Source organism: Kogia breviceps, chromosome 3 (genome assembly GCF_026419965.1).
Source record: "Kogia breviceps isolate mKogBre1 chromosome 3, mKogBre1 haplotype 1, whole genome shotgun sequence".
Lineage (NCBI taxonomy): Eukaryota > Metazoa > Chordata > Mammalia > Artiodactyla > Physeteridae > Kogia > Kogia breviceps.
In genome coordinates this window covers 31,678,922-31,697,769 of record NC_081312.1, presented here as the reverse complement: position 1 = coordinate 31,697,769, position 18,848 = coordinate 31,678,922, and the positions used below count along the sequence as shown (strand labels likewise).

At 42.2% G+C, this 18,848-nt stretch overlaps 2 protein-coding genes across 4 annotated transcripts in view; both read right to left on the bottom strand.

Annotated features, from left to right (window-relative positions):
* Positions 1–487: 487 nt before the first annotated feature.
* MED6 (mediator complex subunit 6) overlaps positions 488–18,848 on the bottom strand; it is a 185,631-nt gene continuing 167,270 nt past the window's right edge. The window contains exons 7-10 of one of the 3 annotated variants that reach the window (XM_067028241.1): positions 7,552–7,651; positions 6,453–6,746; positions 5,252–5,316; positions 488–1,287 (exon numbers count right to left, since the gene is read on the bottom strand). In XM_067028241.1, the coding sequence (XP_066884342.1) occupies positions 5,282–5,316; positions 6,453–6,746; positions 7,552–7,651 (429 nt within the window). In that variant the 3' untranslated portion in view covers positions 488–1,287; positions 5,252–5,281. Of the gene's footprint in view, positions 1,288–1,543; positions 5,182–5,251; positions 5,317–6,452; positions 6,747–7,551; positions 7,652–18,848 lie in introns of those variants that run through there. The other 2 variants (XM_067028242.1, XM_067028240.1) reach the window with 2 other exon arrangements.
* Positions 11,915–17,473, bottom strand: LOC131752371 (disintegrin and metalloproteinase domain-containing protein 20-like). The gene is made up of 2 exons (XM_059056659.2): positions 17,418–17,473; positions 11,915–14,396 (listed from the first exon to the last, which is right to left on the bottom strand). The coding sequence occupies exon 2, from the start codon at positions 14,302–14,304 to the stop codon at positions 12,094–12,096; it is 2,211 nt and encodes a 736-aa protein (XP_058912642.2). The 5' UTR covers positions 14,305–14,396; positions 17,418–17,473; the 3' UTR covers positions 11,915–12,093.

The window sequence follows — 18,848 nt, the reverse complement described above, 5'->3', positions numbered from 1 at the left end:
AATTCTAACTTTCCAATTGCCATGGGACTATAAAGTCCATTGAAAGCTTTCTGAATACTGTCAATTACGCTAACCAGGGCTTCCTTTTTGAGCAAGTGAATGTGTGCTTTTATGATATAAGTCAATGGTGAAACAGGATTTAATCTATTGAAATTTATGTTTAAAAACCTTTGCAGAAAAACATATTGATAAATGTAAAGACAAATCTTTGAATCCAGGGCAAGTAAAGTGTATTTTAATCTGAAGATAAACTTTTTGGAAAGGAAACCATTTTTAAAAATGACCTATCTGTATGTGTGTTTTAAGTGCTTGAGTGAGATCTGTTGCTCCGGTTTAAAAAGAAAAGTCAAACACCATTGTACTATAAAGTTTCCTATACATCAAAACACAATGCACATCCAATAAAAATAGAACTTGACACCTCAAAAGTAAATCTGCTTACTAAAGTACCACTTCAAAATCATGTAACAATTTTTAAATTTTTTTTCAGTTTTATTGAGATAAATTAACACATAACATTACATAAGATTAATGTGAACAACATAACAACTGGATATACATATATATTGTGAAATGATTACCACAATAAATTTAGTTAACATTCATCACCTCATATAGTTACAATATTTTTTCCTTGTGTTGAGAACTTTTAAGATCTATAACACTATTAGTAATACTACTTTGCATAACCCCCCAAATCAAAAAGGGTATTAAAATAGAAATTATAAGTTATGTGGCAAGTAATAAAAAGGAAAAAATTTTATATGAAATCTATTATTTAAGATGACAAAAAATAAATATCCGACTTACAAAAAAAAAAAAAAAAAAACCAAGAGAAAGTATAAAGAGAGAATTAGTCAAAAGAAAAGCTAAGATAAAAGAAATGGAAAACAAACAAAACCAGAAGAATGGATCAATAAAACTGAAAGCTGGTTAGTACAAAGAATCAATTAATAGATTAAGGGAAAAAAAGTAATGTTAAGGATGAGGCAGAAAATAAAAACGTGTAAAAGAAAATAAAAGTGATTACATGAGAATTTCAAGTTATAGTCTATTGTAGTAAATAAATTGAACAGCTAGAGAAATTGATGTTTTGGTGATAAAACATAAATGATCATTTAAAAGTCGAACATAACAATTACTATAGAAATTGGAAATTTACCATTAAGAAGAACTAGGCAGTTGGCTGTGACGCAGGAGGAAACATTCACAGTAAGTGAGCCAAACCATATCTTGCAAAAATCTAGTGCAGAGGCTTCCCTGGTGGCGCAGTTGTTAAGAATCCTCCTGCCAATGCAAGGGACACGAATTCGATCCCTGGTCTGGAAAGATCCCACATGCCGCGGAGCAACTAAGCCCGCACGCCACAACTACTGAGCCTGCACTCTAGAGCCCGTGAGCCACAACTACTAAGCCGACGCTCCTAGAGCCCGTGCTTCGCAACAAGAAAAGCCACTGCAATGCCAAGCTTGCCACCACAACGAAAGAATAGCCAACGTCGCTGCAAGTAAAGCAACGCACAGCAACAAAGACCCAACGCAGCTAAAAATTAATTAATTAATTTTTTAAAAGTCTAGTGCAAAATTTTATTCCTCCTCTATTAAGATCTTCTTGGGGACTATTATAAAGTTACCTTTACTGGTTCCTTAAAGGAATTTACCATTTCATGGTTTCAAGAGCCGTTTCCCCGACACTGTATGATCACCGAACCTGATATCAACTTCCCTTGCCAGTTGTTTGAAGGTTTCTGGAAGAATTTGAATTCTTACAGCTTGTCCTTTATGTCCTCCCTAGGTGCAAAGCTCTTTACTGTCTACATATGTTGGGTATCCCTCAAACAAAAAAAGTATCACTTTCTGTGGAGCCCCAGAGTTGATGCACAGGGAAAATTTAGAAACCCAAGAGGAAGGATTGGAGTCTAGAGTGATAATGAGAAAATAAGGCAAATTTGTAAAGAAGCGTAAATGAGTAAGTAGTTGGTATTAGAATGGACTGATGGGTGGAGAAGCTAGATGTTAAAGGGCAGCTGGAAACTTCTAGGGGATTTCTAAGCAAGGGAGAGATGGGAATACAAGCCACCCCAACCCCTTGCTGTCCCCCAGAGCCAGGTGAACAAGGGGTGTCCCATTGGTGGCAGCTGCAAAAACCAGGCCACCAGACATAAAAAACTAAGTCACCGGCAGTATGGTGGAGTAAAACTCCCCTCCATGAGACACTGGTGCACTGGAGTGTAGCAGAGGGAGAGCTTTAAGATAGTGCCCGCCCTCCAAGGTCTCTGAAGAGGATTAGAGTCAGCCCTTAGATGAATGTTTAGTTAGAGGCCTGCTCCTCAGGTCACAGTCATAATGATTAGCTAATAGGCTTCCTTCACAGAAACACCAAGCTTTTGGGTCTGTTGCCTTTTGCTGTGTCCTGGGGGTGGTAGCTGTTTAAGAACTCTTTCTCTCTTGGCTACAATCCTGTGGGTCCCAAGAGGTTAAGCCCCACTGCCCTCCAGAGGCAGGCAATGTAGAGGTATCTCCTGGCAGCAGCCACAAATATCTGGGTGCCAGACAGAGGGGTATGAGCTCCTTTCTAGGTGACATCAATTATTACAGTCCCATGGGACAGGAACACAAACTTCCCTGGCCTTCAGAGGCAGGCAGTTAAGATGCATGCCTTTGGCAGCAGCTGCAAAGATCTGGGCAGCAGACGCATGTAAGAGCTCCCTTCCAGGAGATACTGGTGCTCTGGAGCATGGCAAAGGGAGAGTGCGAAGATGGCACCCGCCAGTCTCTGTCCCTGGAGAGTATTCCACCAGGCTCCCAGATGTAAGTGTTAAAATAGATGCCTGCCCCTCAGGCTGATGCTTTAATATAAGCAGGTGAGCCTCCTTCACTTTATTTATTTTTTTAATTTTTTCAAAGTTTTACCTATACAATTTTTATTTTATATTTTTTAATTACAATGTTTTCTTCCAATTTTATTGAGATGTAATTGACATACAGCACTGTATAAGTATACAGCATAATGATGTAACTTACATCATGAAATGATTACCGCAATAAGTTTAGTAAACAATCCATCTCCTAAAGACACAATATTAGGGCTTCCCTGGTGGCACAGTGGTTGATAGTCCGCCTGCCGATGCAGGGGACACGGGTTTGTGCCCCGGTCCAGGAAGATCCTACATGCCGCGGAGCAGCTGGGCCCGTGAGCCATGGCCACTGAGCCTGTACGTCCGGAGCCTGTGCTGTGCAACGGGAGAAGCCACAACAGTGAGAGGCCCGCGTACCGCAAAACAAACAAACAAACAAATAAAAATTGCCAATATTGGTGGGGCAGCTGAAGTGATTTACCTTTTACCTAAGGACTTTTGAGGTGCTAACAGACAATGTCATTCTAAGACAAACAGATGAGTAGCCAAAGAGTGCTGCTTAACATCTAGAATCAGAAGAAGGCAAAGTTGGAGGAGCAGGAGACTGAGATTGGTTGCACCAAAAAAAAAAAAAAAAAATAGTGATGCCTGCTCAGTTCATGTTGCAAAGCTAATTTTCAAATACAGAATCTGTTGACTAAAGAGATCGCTGTGCTTCTAGGAGGAAGGACATATCAACATCATGACAAATATATAATGTAGTGATTCTCCCAGTCTTTTCCCCAAGAAACCTACAACCATTTCCTTGTGGGACAATATGACAGGGATAGAGAAACAACTAGAATTGAGAAGAAACAACTAGAACTGTGTTCACCGTGGGAAGGTAGACACAAGCGTCACCATTAAAGGCTAAAAGAGGCAGTAGTGGTTGTACGTTTCACATCTCCATTGAAATCACCAATCCAGACTTTACAGGAAACTTATCGATCCAAATGAGTGATTATAGACGAACAAATCTCCCAAGTATAATGTCTTATTGTGGCTGCTATGTCAGATATACTATCATTGCTAGAGGATATTAAAATGGCCTCACAAAAAAGGAAAGAAAAGAATTAAAAAAAACAAGAAATAAAATGGCCTCAGGTGCATAGCATGCAGCCATTGATTTGGTAAACTAGTTAATTTCTATTTGGATCAGAAAAGAGCATCAAAAGGAGGTAGCATTCATGTGGCATGGATAACCATATTTGTATATTTGCCTCCAGGGCCATGTCCACCTTCCTACATCTGGTGTAATATTGTCTGAACAGCATTAGACTCTCAGAACATACAGAAGACATCGTACTGATTCATTATATCAACAGCATCATGCTGATGGGACCAGGTGAACATGAGTTGGTTAGTTCATTAGAGGTCTTATAAGGAGATATACATTCCAAGGTTAGGAGATAAACCTTACAAACATTCAGGGACAAATCACATTATCAGAGTATTTAGGGTTACAGTGGTATAGGTAATATTCAGACATACCCCGAGACTAAAGGCAAATTGCTTCATGGTGCCTTCCCTACCACAAGGAATGTGATGGCTGGTATATATGCCGCTTTGGGTTATTGAAGCAAACATTCCACACCTGTGAATACGATGCTGGATGATAATGAAGGTGGCCATCTTTGAGTGGGAACACAAGGCAAGAAAGGGCCTTGCTTTCTTGCTATCCTGTGCAAGCAGAAGCCATAATTTGGGCCATAAAGTCTGGCACAGCTGATGTCTTTGACCCTGTGGGAAACTGGTGGTAGGGGTAAAGACGTGGTGTGGAATCTGTGGCAGGCCCCAGAGGAGAATCACAACGTAGGCCGTAGGGTTTTGAAACAAGGCCATGCCATCAGACTACGGAGAAACAGCTCTCGGTGCATTGGGGGAACCTGAGCAAAATGAGCTTTTTGTCCATGTGGCCCCATATGAGCACGCGTCCTGAATCACTGAGTATCAGCTAGGTTTCTTTGGGCCTGCCAATTCATAAAATCAGATGGATCTGGCAGCAATTCACAGAAAACTCAAAATAGAACATCCAATACCAAGCTCATACAAGAGGAGAAGACATGTGTACATTGTATGAGGGGGTATTTGAAGTCCTCATATCACTCACCATGGTTTCACTAGTCACTTCACTTAGCTTCCATATATGCCCACATGGGGCTTTTGTTCAGTCAGCTAAATGAGGAATAAAATGCCTGACTTTGTGTATGGATGGGTAGGCTTGGTATGTGGGTTCAAACCAAACATGGAAGATGACTGTATAATATTCCTCTTCAGGGATGACTCTAAAAAGAGAGAAATAACAAAAAAATCATATTCTTGGGCAGTTTTATGGCTAGTACCTTGGTCGCCTACCTTATGTGGAAGGTCTCCAATTAGACTATTTCAGGTGGCTAAGAACCTTGTGACCTGGTCAGGGCCTGAAATAAAAACGACTAGTGTCAGAGAAAAGGTGTTCTAGGGTAGAGCTATGTGGCTGCTCATATAGCTGCAATCAGGAAGTGTGAAGATTTTCTTTTTCTAAGTATAGTTGATTTACAATATTGTGTTAGTTTCAGTTGTATAGCAAAATGATTCAGATATATATCTCTATATATCTCTATATCTATCTTTCTATCTTTATATGATGCAGATTATTTTCCATTATATGCTCTTAGAAGATATTGATTAGAGTTCCCTGTACTATATAGTAAATTCCTTTTGCTTATCTATTTTGTGTACAGTAGTTTGTACCTGTTAATCCCATACTCCTAATTTATCCCGCCACTCCCTCCCTTCCCCCTTTGGTAACCATATGTTTGTTTTCTATGTCTGCTAGTCTGTTTCTGTTTGTCATATAGATTCATTTGTATTATTTTTTAGACTCCACATGTAAGTGATATCATATAATATTTGCCTTTTTTCTGCCTGACTTACTTCACTTAGTATAATATTACCTAGGTCCATCCATGTTGTGGTAAATGGCAATATTTCATTTTTTATGTCTTAGTACTATTCCAGTATATACACATACCACAGTTGTTTTTTTTTTTAATCTTTTGGACATGCCACACAGCATGTGGGATCTTAGTTCCCCTAACAGGGGTCGAACCCATGACCCCTGCATTGGCAAAGCAGAGTCTTAACCCCTGGACCACCAGGGAAGTCCCATGTAACATATCTTCTTAAACCAATCATCTGCAGATGAGCATGTGGGTTGTTTCCATGTCTTGGCTATTGTAAATAGTGCTGCTATGAGCATTGGGGTGCGTGAATATTTTTGAATTAGTGTTTTCATTTTTTCTGGATATATACCCAGGAGTGGAATTGCTGAATCTTATGGTAGTTCTGTTTTTAGCATTTTAAGGAACCTCCGTACTGTTTTCCATGGTGACTGCACCAATTTACATGCCCACCAACAGTGTACAAGGGTTCCCTTTCCCCACATCCTCTCCAGCATTTATCATTTGTAGACTTTTTAATGATAGACATTCTGACAGTTGTGAGGTGATACCTCACTGTGGTTTTGATTTGCATTTCTCTAATAATTGGTGATGTTGAGCATCTTTTCATGTACCTGTTGGCCATCTGCATGTCTTCTTTGGAGAAATGTCCATGTAGGTCTTCTGCCCATTTTTGATTGGATTTTTGTAGCACAGCTTCATGCCTATCAAGAAGCTTCCGGGCTTCCCTGGTGGCACAGTGGTTGAGAGTCCACCTGCTGGTGCAGGGGACACGGGTTCGTGCCCCGGTCCAGGAGGATCCCACGTGCCGCAGAGTGGCTGGGTCCGTGAGCCATAGCCGCTGAGCCTGTGCGTTTGGAGGCTGTGCTCTGCAACGGGAGAGGCCACAACAGTGAGAGGCCCGCGTACTGCAAAAAAAAAAAAAGAAGAAGAAGCTTCCATCCTGGAAAAGGCCCTCAGCAACCAGGCAGAAAAATGACTCAGCCAATCAACATTAGACAATCTTCATCATTAACCACCATGGAACTGGCACAATGGGCACGTGAACAGAGTGGCCATGGTGGCAGAGGTAGTGGCTACACTGAGCTCAATAGCATGAACTCCCACTTGTCAAGAAAGTCAGTCCAGGTAACCATCTCTAAATGTCCAACTTGCCAACAACAAAGATCATTGCTGAAGTCCTGAGAAGTCACTATTTCTCAAGAAGACCTAGCAGCTAATTGGTGGGAAGTCAACTACTGTGGGCCCCTTCCAATCTGGAAGGGTCAGCATTTAGTCCTCACAAGAATAGATAGCAATTCTAGATGTGATAAGTAGCCTTTTGTGCCTGCAGAGCCACAGCCAGCACCAGTATTGGGGGCTTGCTTATGAAATGTGTGATCTTTAACCATGGAATCCCATGTGGCTTAGGGTATGAACAGAGACCTCAGCCTTCAGTGAATGAGGTAAAGGAATGGGCCCATCCCAATGGAATCCATTGTTTGCATCACATCAAATATTCACTGGCAACCACCCCCACACTGCACTGCAATGACCTACTGAAGGCACAGCTGAAACATCAGCTCAGAAACAATATCCTGGAAGGATAGAGTGCCATCCTTCAGGGTACAGTGTGTATGTTCAATTAAAGACTGCTACATGGTACTGTATATCCATTATGAGGAATATATGGGATCAGGAAGCAAGGAGTAGAAGTTGGGTGGCCCTACTTACCATGACTCTTAATGATCCACTGGTGGTTTTTCTGCTTGCCCTCCTGGCAACTGTGTGTGCTCCAGGGCTGTAGGTAGGTCTTGGTCCACAAAGAATGCACCTTTGCCAGAGACACAGCATGAATTCCATGTAACTGCAAGGTACAGTGGCCATCAAGGCCCCTCAGTCATCATATGTCCAAGGACTAGCTTGTGAGAGCAGGAGTCACCATTATGGATGGAGTCATTGACCTGGAGTAGCAGGGGAGTTAAGGTTGCTATTCCTCAGTAGAGGCTTGGAGGATTACCTGTGGAACCCAGGTGATACTCTTGCCTGACTCCTGGAACTCCCTTGCTTGGGCAATGGTAACTGGAATGGGCTTGTGCAACAATCTTGGCCCGAGAGGTCTCAGACTCCTCGAGGACAAAGATGCAAAATTTTTTTTTTTTTGGGCCTCTCACTGTTGTGGCCTCTCCCGTTGCCGAGCACAGGCTCCGGGCACACAGGCCTAGCGGCCATGGCTCACGGGCCCAGTTGCTCCGCGGCATGTGGGATCTTCCCGGACCAGGGCACGAACCCGTGTCTCCTGCATCAGCAGGCGGATTCTCAACCACTGCGCCACCAGGGAAGCCCGATGCAAAATTTTTAAACAAACAATAGAGTCCCCTGTTTTCCCCGTATGTTCTACTCTTCCCCATCTACTTTCTCCTTTCTTATACTCATACCTCTTGAGTATCTAAAACTACCACAAGGCTTGCAGAAACAGTTCTCAGCAATAGTGTTCTGTTGGTTATTGGGACTCCTCCGAGGGACAGGATAATAAGGAAAGAGTCTCATGCACTTGTCTTGGTGAAAGGTGAAACTGCTGCTAAAGTTAAAATATAGGACAGTTCCTCCAATTCTTCCTCTTACAGAAACCCTGAGCCTGCTTCAGCTGTGAAGCCACCTGGTCTGCTGTTGTTCTCTGTTATGCCTCAACTCAGTGAAGGCTTTACCCTCTATTGGAGTCACAGAAATCTTTAAAAAAAAAAATAAGTTGGTGCCATTGCTTGGGAGAGGGTGGGAAAATTTCCAGCACTGCCTGGTGGGGTGAAAAACAGAACCGATCAAAGAACCCTGATTTTCTTTGGTGTGGAGGTAAGTCCTCCTTCTCTTCTAATTATTTTTTGTTTGTTTTTGGTTTGTTTATTTGTTTCTTGGTGGTTGGAGTTGTGGGGCCATGAATCTCTTGAAGGTCAACCTTCTGTCAGACTGAGGTCAGTAATTTTCTTCTGCTTTCTGGAGAACTTTGAACAAGCAGAGGACTAGGCATTTTTCCTAAAGTAGGTCATGTCCCTCCTTCTACCTCAGACTTCTTTTATCAGGGCAAACTCCTCTTTTACCCAAACTGCTGGTCAGATTTGCTCTAGAAATATGGTCTGCCAGAAAGATCCTTACTCTATTAATTTCTTCTCAAAGTTGCATGGTTTCATTGAGTACGATCTCAAACTGTAGTGGCCCTTTGGTTTCTTGGGCATGTCAGACTTGTGAGTGTGGCACCTTAGAAGAAAGGGCATTAGAATAGCCATCACACCATGGGCAGTCTACCTCAGCTTGAGGTAGGAGATAGATGGGCCCCTGGGCTGCTCAGCTGGTGTTTGTCAAGTGGAGTAACAGTGAAACTTTGTTCTCCCCCAGACACTCCAAGGACAAAACTAGTGGCAGAAGCTGAGCTCTGCTGAAGTAAAGAGATAAGATGACCACTCCTGAGGTCAAGGAAAACTTCCCTGTCTGCACATGCGCAGGAAGGCTCCTTGGGGTCAAAATGGAGGGGCGCCACCCCCTAATAATCTGTGGAGATAGCCCCACGGGTCTCTGTGGTGGGATACATCTTAGCAAAAAGTTGCACGTGCATGTTGGGGAAGGTCCTAGGGCAGGTCAGGTGTGAAAAAAGCAACAAGATGATTGACCAAAGGTAAACAAAGACCCAGAAGAACCATCCTATATAAGTGATTTAAATCACTTATTTACTGTGCTCCTCATCATTAGATTAGAGAGGACACCCATACCCTTTCTCTCCTTTCTCTGGGTGTGTATTTCTGTCTTGCGTCAGTATTAAATAAACAAACTGTCTCTCCAGGTGCTTTCCCACTTATTGAGCTGTGTCTCTAATAATAAACTTTGTACCTGTTTTTGCAGTTTTTGCCTCCTTGAAATATTCTTGCTTTCAAATGGGGGCAAGAGCCATGGGGACTTTGCTTCTAGCCTCTAGCCCTTGGTGGTCTAGTGGTTAGGATTCCTGGCTTTTCACCCAGGCTACCCAAGTTCAATTCCTGGGCAGGGAACTAAGATCCCTCTTCAGGACAGCTCACTGCTGTCTCTCTGAGATCAAGTTGGTACAAAGTAGCCAAGAAAGGAAAGATTTTGAACAGATTCTAATATTCTGTGACCCCCTAGTATACAACTTTCATGTTGCTTTTTCCTGTCCCAGAGACCTTGTCTTTCTATGCCTACCTATGTTTGTGTGTCTCACAACCCCACTCCTTTCTCACCTTCCTCCTATCCTTACCCCTGTTTTCCTTTCTGCCCCCTTGGTTCTCTTCTTCACCTTCTGGTGCTCCCACTTACCTTTGTTCTGGAACTTCACCCTTTCTTGATATGTCATAGCCCTAGCAATAGGAAAAAAAAAAATCTTCTAAGGCTATCCCTGAGAGTATCTGACCTTATTTGACTGGGAATAATCCAACCACGTTAACTTGGCTATAATGATTCAGTCTCACATATCTGGCACCAATTAGAAGCTGCTTTTAAGGAATACCCATGTTGGACCTTAACACAAGACAGCCACCTTTTAAAAGTATGGCCTATACCTGAAATATCAAATGTTGTTTAGGAACATAAAATAGACTGGAGATCACACTCATCTCAGGGTAAAACACTTAGGTCAAGATTTTGGAGATAGCCTGGTAACCAAAGAGAAAACATACACAATTGACTGTATGGTACTACAAATTAAATACCTTGAGGGAAACAAGAAATAGAGAAAAAAGGCTACAGGGGCCACAGTTTTCACATTTTGGCAAATGGACTGCTAGTTTGAAACAAAATCACCCTGCCCACACACCCTGACCCACAGGAAGAAAGCTACTTTGTTTTCATCAGGTGCCTTTGGATCAACGAGAAGTAACCATGTTCATTAAATGGTCATCCAGCTTCGATTTTAATAGATATTGGTGCAAAGAGCGAATGCAGTAACATATGTTTGACAAGGGTATAGTAAACTGGGTCTCAGACCTGTCAAGGATGAAGATCCAGATTACTCTACGGGATAAGCTCTGTGGACAAGAAATGCTGCCTAAGAGAACTCTATAGAAGTTGGACAAATTAAAATGTCACAGGGTGGCAATCCCATTGATTCTTTACTGCCGCATCCTTCCTCTTCCCTTAGGTAGCTACCCTCATCTGGACTCCATATTTAGAAAGGGATTTGATCCAAGGTCTGAGACATCTTAACAGCATGAATATAACACATCTCACTTATGAGACCTGCTTCTAATACTCTCTGATGAAGTGATTGCTTCCTGTTTCCTTTTATGTAAGTTTTTGTTCCTGTACATATTATACACCAGGCACGCAGTTCCATCCTGTACTTTATAGACAGGCTGTGCTTAGGCAATTCCTAGGATTTTAAATGTGAGATGGTATGACATTAATAACTAGGGCCCATAAGAAGTGATAAATCAGTGATCAATGGCTCCTTGTGTGATGGTTTTACAATGAAAGATATCAAATGCCAAAGTCCTTATACTTGGAATACTTCTGTTTTAGCACTACCCAAGATAATAATGAGAATAATGAGAATGAAAGAGTCAGCATTTATTAAGTGCCTAACATATTCCAGGCCCTTCTTAGGGCCTTTCTTTGGACCATCACAAAACCCCAGAAAAGTATATTTCATCTCACAGTGTAACATGTCAGATATAACCTTGATCCTCTGAAAGCCTATGACTTTGGGAAAGATCACATACTTAGCAGGTTGTTGAACTACTGTTGATATTCATGCACTTATGATCCCAAATTTTTGATCTTCCTACTGTTTCTGTCAAGGTGTCTTTTATGCTATCTTTTATGTTAGGCTCATTTAACACTAGCAAAAACATGAACCAATAACACAAATCTAGTACATAATCAACTAAGGGAAAGTCTAATAAACTACTAAACAAGTGCATACCGTTTCCAACAAGGAGTGCTACAGGCATATCTGTGAAACTTTAATATGCACAACATAAATAAGTATGGGTCCTTTTGTTGGTGAATCTAACAGTTCCCACTATCATCTACAGGAGTACTAAGACTATGAACAGATATGAAATATTAAATGCATTTAACCACACAGACCCTTTTAAAATTGCCAAGTCATTTTATTTCAAGGTAACAACTTGGGAAGAGTTATAGAATTACGTAATTAATCCTGTAAGAGTGATTATCGATCATTTCTTCCAGTAAGTGCCAAAGTAATTTCCTCCGTTTTGTGTGTTCCAGTTTGTATTTACTTGGGTTCAAGGGATTATTTTTTCCAACAGTTTATTTTTCATTTTCCATAATATCTTTTACATAGTAAAAGGCACCTATAACCGCTGAAAGCAAAAGAAGGAAAAGACGAAAAAGCAGTAGAGCTGTTCCTCTGTTTATATTCATTAGTAGCCTGGCTCGAATACCTATTTCTCTGTCAGGTGGGGGGCCACTATCTACACTGCCACCTGGTCCTCTCTCGCTACAATTTGGTGGTTTCCAACCTTGCTGACAGTGACAATGTCTTTGGTTGTTGCATACCCCTCTGTAATTGCACATCTTGACATCACAGTCAAAACGCATGTCTTGAAAAAAAGTACAATTTTGGTTCTTACAGTATGATCCTGGGCCACATGATGCACCATCCACTACAAGCCCCATTTCTGGTGAGTCTGTCCCAAAGTGGGCATCGTACCCAAAGCAGCTTTCTGGTTTAATATCTTGTACTACCATATGATGAAACGTAGTGTGCTCCCCACCACCAGGAAGTTCCTCCACATTAGCACAGTGCAGCATTCCACACAGAACATCATCTTGTTCACATTTTACAGGTTTTCCTCCTCCTCGAAGCAACCTCACACCACAGTTCCCAAATCGGTCACCTATGATATTCAATGTTTTATAGCATGCTGGTGCGGCATCTTTTACTTTATAGCCAAAGAGGGCTTGACACTGCATATCACGGTCACTACAGTTTCCCTTCACACAAACAGCTAATGGCGAACATGGGGTTCCATCCTGGATATAAGCGTCAGATGGACAAACATGCGTTGTCCCGTTACAGTATTCTGGTAGATCACAAATACCAAGAGTATCTCTGCAAAGAGCTCCAGGTTGAGCATATTTACACTTAAAGCAGCAACTTCCTTCATCACAATCACTGCCAATGGTGAGGACACAATTGTTCTGACAACACGGATCCCTAGCACAGTCTTTTAAGGTGCCACAGTCACATTCTTCCCTCTGATTTATGATCTTGTCACCACAGCGAGGAGCTACATAAGGAAAATTATGGTATGGTACATTTGGTATACTCAAACAAGGATCCCACATAGAAACCCGCCGATGCAGTTGGCTATACGTACAATTGCTCATCATATCTAGAAGACCAGGCTCAGGAGCCATGATGCAGTGTTCTCTTCGAAAACAGTGACAACCTGGACCATCGTGTAGACAGCCCATAACATGACCTATTGCATGTGCTGCGACAGTTGAAGCTAAAAATATGTGATAATTTGAAACAAATACAAATGATGCTCCCCAATTGGGGTTGCATATTCCTTCATGGCTGCTATAATATGTGGATCCAGCGATTTTATGTCCTGTGAAAAGCATTGAAGTATCATGAGGAATTTCTGAATAGAATCCCCACAATTTCCATAAACCAAATTCCGATACTGCAGCTGCAGCAGTACTCCAGCCATATAAATCCATCTTATCCATGCCATCCCATATGCACATAAGACGAATCAAAACCTGAAGGTGACCCTGGTAGAAAATGCTATGCAATATGTTGTTTATAATCACTACATTCTCTATTATACGTGTATGATTAGGGTTCTGAGTAACTAATGAGTTAGAAACTGTGTAGTGAACTTTTAAGTATTTCCTATGCGGCCACCACAAATACACAGGAGCTGCTCTAGGCATCTCAGCAATCATCGCCTCCTCATATGCTTGATTTGTATCTTTCCTTTCAATCTTACATTTTGCATCCTCTGCTGGCGTTTTTTGTGACACAAGCTGAGAAATCACATGCTCGAATTTGGAAGAAGCCTCCAGTGGTTTGATTTCATAAGTGAAGTCATCCACCTGCAGCATGCCACGCAGACCCCCATAGCAGGTGTCCAGTGTGCCCATGGACCCAGGAACCCCTTCCAGGTAGCTAAAGTAGTAACAGTCTCGGGGGATAAAAGGGTAGTCCTCCTGCATGGTGCCCTGGTCGTTATCGGTGATAACAGGAAAATGTCTGGGCAGCAAGCTCTTCTTGACTCTCATGTGAAGCACGTGTCTTTGGCCACTGAAGCGAACCTTGTAGGAGAGCTGGCCTTGTGTTGCGGCTCCACGTACTCTGTGGGACACCTTCCTGGGGATCACAATTTCAGAGGAAGTGAAGCGCCAACCTGGGGGGTCATGGGAGCAGCAGGTCGGAAACAGGAGTAGCCAGAGCAGAGGCAGCCAGAGATCACCTGCCAGGTGGGCCTGGGCCCAGGCGGGCCCCATGTGTGAGGAAGCCTGGGACCAAAGAAATGCACTCCAGCGGGAGGCAGGCAAGACTATCCCTGGAACAGCAACTCCTGAACGGCAGTCCAGTCCTGAGGAGAGCAGAGAGAGGCTGGAGGCTGGGCATCCCCAGAGAGGTAGAGGAGGGAGGGGGAAGCCCTTACATAACAATGGTGTATTCATGAGGGGGAGGGGCTGTGCTAAGAGATCCCGGGGATCCTGGCACAGGGCTCTTAGAGAGGAGGAAACATGGGAGAAATTAGGAAAAATGGAGCGTACATCTTGGGCTGAGTGGTCCCACGGTCTCTTGGAGAAATCATAGGGGAAGAATCAGTGAGTTTGGTGCAATTTTAAGACAGTGATTGACTTTTTTTTCCCTAAAACCAAAATGAGACAAGGCTTCAATTTGTAATTAAGAAATTACGAAATGGAGAGGAGAGCGGAAGCTTCTTTTTGTAAGAATTTTGAGGAGAGAATCAGATTCTCTCATACTTTATAAAAATGGAATGTGTTGGGGGTAATTAATGGAACAAAAGAATAAATAGTGTCATGAGTGGAAAAGGTAGGGTGGATAATAATAGCTTCTAATAAAGTTAAACTTATACTTGCCCTACGTCTCAGTGATTGTAGCCATAGGATGTTCCCCACAGCGATTAGTATGTGGCTAGTCATAGCAGCATTATTCACAAGTTTATTCCACAGACTGGAAACAAACAACCAGTACTGAATAGATGAATGCCAAACAAGCTGGCATATTCATTCAGTGGGATAATCCTCAGTAAATCTGAACAAATTCCTGATATGTGTAAGAACATGGATGTATCTATCTCATAGATATTATGATGATAGAAAGAAATCAGACCAAAGAAACTTCATATAAGACTTCATTTGTATGAAGTTCTGGAATAGTCCAAAATAATATAGGGGAATAGAAGTTAAATCACTGTTTTCCTGATGTGAAGGAATGGAGGGATGCAGGGAACTTTCTGGAGTGATGGAAAACTTCTGACTCTTCATTGGGGCATGCTCAAGATGAATGTTTGAAATCCTTACCCCCAAGGTGGTGGTATTAGCAGTGGGGTCTTTGGGAGGTGATTAGTGCTTTTATAAAAGAGGCCTCAGAGAGATCCTTCACCCCTTTTGCCCTGTGTGGTTACGGTGAGAAGGTGTCATTTATGAGCCAGGAAGTGGTTCTCACCAGACACTAAATCTGCTGGTGCCTTGATCTTGGACTTACTGGCCTCCAGAACTGAGAAATAAAGTTCTCTTATGTAAAAGTCACCCAGTCTATGGTGTTTTGCTGCCTTAACATAATATAACATAAAATTGGTTCCTGGAGGTACTGTTGTAGGTAACAGTTACCTGAAATTATGTGAATGTTATGGAACTAGGTATTGGATAGAGATTGGGAGAGTTTTGAGTGGCAGACTAGAAAACCTACAGTGCTGTGGACAGACTCTTGGTGACAGCCTAGAAAGAAAAAAGAAAAGTTGTATAGAAAACCCCCAATCTCCTTAGAAAATACCTTAGAAAATACCTAAGTAATCTTGAACAGATTGGTAGGATATGGACTGGAAAGGCCATACTAATGAGGCAGAAATGGGGATTATGTTATTGGACAATGGAGGAAAAGCCATTTGTTACCAAGTAGCAAAGAAATTGGCTGGAGTGAGTTTGGCTGGAGTGGGTTTGTGTCCTAGTGTTTTGTGGAATGTAGAACTTTAGAGCATAAGTTGGCTGGGGAAGTATCTCAGCAAAGTGTTGAAGGAGTGGCTGGCTTATTTCCTTTTGCTATAAGCTTCTAGTAAAATGTAGGAAGAGAAAAGTGATTTAAAGATGGATTGTTCATCAAAGAACAGTGGAACTTAAAAGATTTGGAAAATTCCCAGGCCATCAATATAGAAAAGACTGAGAAAGTATGGTCTGAATAGAACACTAAGGATGTGGTCAAGCAAACCACTTGATAAGATTAGTAAGTCATCTCCACAAGTCAGGAGCTATGTACAAGACAAGAGCAGAATCACTCCCTTGCTCCACAGGGTGACCCAGAGATCATCAGATAATTTCAAAGGAGAGGTCTCCAGTGCCTTCAGGACATTTTCATGCCTTATCAGAGGCATGACAGAGTTGCCACACACTTGGGTTCCATTCCCAGCATTCCACATCAGAGGCAACAGTAGCCACTCCTCTAGAAGGCACAGGCAACAGGCTTTGGCAGTGTCCACTCTGGGCATTCTCCACTGATGTGCAAATTCCACCCAGATTTTGAAGGATGGAGATTACTGGAGCCGAGGGTCTATGACCCTGGAGAGGTGGCCACCTTAGAGAGCACACAATAGGGTAGTACCCAGCAGAGCCATGGGGCAGGTCACTTCCAGGACCCCAGACTAGTAGAACCACTGCACATTATTTAAGCCTGGGGAGCCACAGGCATATGACTTCAGTCCATGAGAACTGCAGTGTGGGCTGTGCTCAGCAAAACCATGGGGCAGGCCTCCAGGAATCTTGGGTGTCCAACCCAGAACTGCCAGCCCAGTGTGTCTGGAAGGCAGGATCTTCACTGCAATGGATCCAGAAGTGAAACAAAATCCCCAGTGTGCCTAGAGGGAAGAACATGGAGCCAAAGAGGACTAATTATTCTCTTGCCTTAAGATTTTGGATATACTTGGGACTGGTCGCTCCTTTCTTCTTTCCTATTTCTCCCTTTTGGAATGAGAGTGTCTATCCTGTGCCTGTCCCACCATTGTATTTTAGAAGCATATAACTTGTGTGACTTAAAAAAATATATATTCAGGGAGTTCCCTTGTGGCCTAGTGGTTAGAATTCTGGGATTTCACTGCTGTGGCACGAGTTCAATCCCTGGTCAGGGAACTAAGATCCCACAAGCCACATGGTGTGGTGAAAAAAAACTTATTCAGAAATATCCCTATATAATTGAAAGATAAAGATTGAGGCTTTGGGGAGGACCTTCAAGATGGAGGAGGAGTAAGACGTGGAGATGCCCTTCTTCCCCACAAATAACATCTACATGTGGAGCAACTCCTACAGAACATCTACTGAACACTGGCAGAAGACCTCAGACTTCCCAAAAGGCAAGAAACTCCCCCACGTACCTGGTCATGTGGCTGACATGGTCTTGATTCTCCAGCCGGGTGTCAGGCCTGAGGCTCTGAGGTGGGAGAGACGAGTTCAAGACATTGATCACCACAGACCTCCTGGCCGCACTTAATATCAATCAGTGAGAGCTCTCCCAGAGGTCTCCGTCTCAACGCTAAGACCCAGCTCCACTCAAGGACCAGCAAGCTACAGTGCTGGACACCCCATGCCAAACAACTAGCAATATAGGAATACAATCCCACCCATTAGCAGAGAGGCTGCCTAAAATCATAATAAGTTCACAGACACCCCAAAACACACCACTGGATGAGGTCCTGTTCACCAGAAACACAAGATCCAGCCTCATCCACAAGAAGACAGGCACCAGTCCCCTCCACCAAGAAGCCTACACAAGCCACTGAACCAACCTTACCCACTGGAGGCAGACACCAAAAGCAATGGGAACTAGGAACCTGCAGCCTACAAAAAGGAGACACCAAACACAGTAAGTTAAGCAAATGAGAAGACAGAGAAATACGCAGCAAATGAAGGTAAAAGTAAAAACCCACCAGATGAAACAAATGAAGAGGAAATAGGCAGTCTACCTGAAAAAGAATTCAGAGTAATGGTAGTAAAGATGATCCAAAATCTTGGAAATAGAATGGAGAAAATACAAGAAACGTTTAACAAGGACCTAGAAGAAAAAACCAAACAAACAATGATGAAAAACAAAATAAATGAAATTTAAAATTCTCTAGAAGGAATCAATAGCAGAATAACTGAGGCAGAAGAACAGGTAAGTGACCTGGAAGATAAAATAGAGGAAATAACTACTGCAGAGCAGAATAAAGAAAAAAGAATGAAAAGAATTGAGGAGAGTCTCAGAGACCTCTAGGAGAATATTAAATGCACCAACATTCAAATTATAGGGGTCCCAGAAGAAGAAGAGGAAAAAAAAGGAATGAGAAAATATTTGAAGAGATTACAGTTGAAAACTTCCCTAATATAGGAAAGGAAATAGTCAATCAGGTCCAGGAAGCACAGAGAGTCCCATACAGGATGAATCCAAGGAGAAACATGCCAAGACACATATTAATCAATGTATCAAAAATTAAATACAAAGAAAAAATATTAAAAGCAGCAAGGGAAAGGCAAAAAAAAAAAAAAAAAAAAAAAAAAAAAAAAAAAAAAAAAAAAAACATACAAGGGAATCCCTATAAGGTTAACAGCAGATCTTTAGCAGAAACTCTACAAGCCAGAAGGGAGTGACAGGACATATTTAAAGTGATGAAAGGGAAAAACCTACAACCAAGATTGCTCTACCCAGCAAGGATCTCATTCAGATTTGACAGAGAAATTAAAATCTTTACAGGGAAGCAAAATCTAAGAGAATTCAGCACCACCAAACCAGCTTTACAACAAATGCTAAAGGAACTTCTCTAGGCAGG

Bases quoted from the DNA above. Each gene is read 5' to 3' on its own strand.
- LOC131752371 (XM_059056659.2), bottom strand. From the start codon at position 14,304: ATGGGGCCCGCCTGGGCCCAGGCCCACCTGGCAGGTGATCTCTGGCTG.